At 34.3% G+C, this 2,407-nt stretch overlaps 1 protein-coding gene across 4 annotated transcripts in view; it reads right to left on the bottom strand.

The window, feature by feature from the left end:
- Positions 1–2,407, bottom strand: part of LOC106871698 (sodium-dependent neutral amino acid transporter B(0)AT3) — a 77,547-nt gene that overhangs the window by 18,910 nt on the left and 56,230 nt on the right. For 3 of the 4 annotated variants that reach the window (XM_014918307.2, XM_014918305.2, XM_014918306.2), the window contains exon 2: positions 1,882–2,255. In XM_014918307.2, the coding sequence (XP_014773793.1) occupies positions 1,882–2,251 (370 nt within the window). In that variant the 5' untranslated portion in view covers positions 2,252–2,255. Of the gene's footprint in view, positions 1–764; positions 924–1,881; positions 2,256–2,407 lie in introns of those variants that run through there. The other variant, XM_052969170.1, reaches the window with a different exon arrangement.

The following is a 2,407-nucleotide window of genomic DNA, read 5'->3' as shown; positions in this document are numbered from 1 at the left end:
ACGTTTAAAGGAAATAGCAAATGAAATAGCTAAGATTAGAAAAGATAGTCAAACCTACACGCATAATCTTAGCAAACAAAATACAACAGATTACAGAATTCCTTTAGTGATTAACTGGCACCGACGTTTCGCTGGCATTTAAAAAGTGTTGCATGAAAGTTACCAACATGTGGCGAAAAAATATCCCAGTTTCAAACAGATATTTCCTCAGCCGCCCATTGTAGCCTTTCGACGGAATAAGAACATAAAAGAATTATTGACCTCTATATCTGACTCCAAGAAAACGAACATTGGAGTATCTGCACGCTGTACCTTAAAGAACAGCCGCAAGAGAGGTAAGCCCTGTTCATTGTGCGACAACATGAATGAAGTGAATACCATCAAAAATCATAATAGAAATGTTATGATTTATACAGAAGGGGGAACCTGCAAAGATTCCCATTTAGTGTACGCTGCGGAATGCACGAAGCACAACTTGATTTATGTTGGTTGTACAACGGAACAATTAAACAAAAGGTTTAAGGGGCACAGATTCGACGTCAGACACAAGAACAGTAGTTCAACAGAACTTGCTGAACATTTCGTTTCAAGCGGCTGCAATTTTGAAGAAGATTTGAAAGTGCACATTCTCAAAAAATATTTTGAATGTACCCCATTTTCACTTCTCAGAATGTATGAGGAGAAATATGTTTGCGGGTTATTAACATCACGCCCTGGAGGAATGAATAAGATGACAGGAGAATATCATCAAATTTATACAAAACTGTTTGATTGAATATTCTTCTTTCTCTCTTTTTCTTTTCTTTTTCTGTCGTCTTCCTTTTTCTTTCTTTCTGCTTATTAAAAAACTGACAAAGACTGATGATGTCATTCCATCAACGTATGGACGCTGGTTACTCTCGTTCATAGTTTACGTTTGGTTTCTGAAATTTTGAATTTTCAATCACCTTTTGTTTTGAACTTGAGAAAAACAGACGTTCTGTCGAAATATTGTTCAAAGAATAAAACATCTATACAATCGAATCGCACTCTTCGTCTTGACTATTTACCTTCGTGAAGAGTTACGTCAATCCTTTTTTTAAAATATAATAATAATAATAATAATAATAATAATAATAATAATAATAATAATAATAATAATAGAAGCAAAAAAGAAGAGTGCCATTGTTATCAAGTGAACGATATTTTGACATCTCTGTCATGGTCAATGCGACGATCACACGCTACACTCGTTACTTGCAAGCACTGCTGTAAATAGCGGAAGTGAGCAGAGTTGAGGGTGAATCTTTGCCAAGCGGCTTCCCTCTCCGTGCTTTAGCTTCGTTATTATGGCAACTGTCCAGGTGCTTATTGATTAGACCTCGTATAGCTAACATTATTTTTAGTATCTCTGTAAAATAGTTATACGTATTCTTTCTGAAATTAAGCCAAATATATTTTATAACTTTGAATCTTTTCCTTCTCCCGTTTAAAAACTACATTGCGTAAGTTTTTCCTATACCTAAATAAACCAACCATTTTGATATATTCTGCATTAATTATAAATTCAAATCTATCCCTAAATTTAAATTCTGCTATTTACATTCACATTCCAGTATGATTTTCTTTAAGATGGCTTATGTATAGGGATGAATGGGCTGCTCGTAACTCCTTTATGGTAAGAAAACGTCATGAAACAACAAAAGCTGTTTTTTTTAAACTAGCCCAATTAAGTTATATAAGATTTCGTAATAGTTTGTAAAATTTAATTAAAGTGCTTCATGTAAAGCATCTGTTTCATTTATTTTTAAACTCGTGATTCCTAGATATTGTTTTGTCGATTTATCTATATATATTCTAATATCACAACTTCCACTATTTCAATTGAAGAATATATCTTACCTCCGCCATTTTTCTGAACCAGGTAAGGGAAACGCCAGACGTTCCCTAATCCAACTGCATAGCCAATGACTGCTAACATATATTGAAATTTGCTATCCCAGGCTCCTCGAGACTTGGTCGGAGCATTTTGTTCCTCTTCCATTCGGAGAGCTTCCATTAATACTTCAGTTGACTTATTAGTTGTGTCACTAGCGACTGAAGGACAAGTTCCGTTCGTGCTTTGGTGCTTTTTCCCAATCCCATCTATAGTTGAGATGCTGAGTTGACGAGGAGAACCAGATATTTGGCTTAACCCATCTTCGTTGTCTGAAATACTTACTAAATACGAATTTGAGCGTTGTAACTTTGGTGGGAGTTTATTTGTATCCATTTTGCTGTAAGATAAAAAAATTAAACCTTATGTGGAGAATACACAAATAAGTATATATATATATATATATATATACATATGTGTGTGTGTGTGTGTTTGTGTGTGTGTGTGTGTATGCATATATATATATATATGTATATGCATGTGTATGTGCAT

This window comes from Octopus bimaculoides, chromosome 1, assembly GCF_001194135.2.
Source record: "Octopus bimaculoides isolate UCB-OBI-ISO-001 chromosome 1, ASM119413v2, whole genome shotgun sequence".
Taxonomy (NCBI): Eukaryota; Metazoa; Mollusca; class Cephalopoda; order Octopoda; family Octopodidae; genus Octopus; species Octopus bimaculoides.
This window is presented reverse-complemented; position numbering and strand designations above follow the sequence as displayed.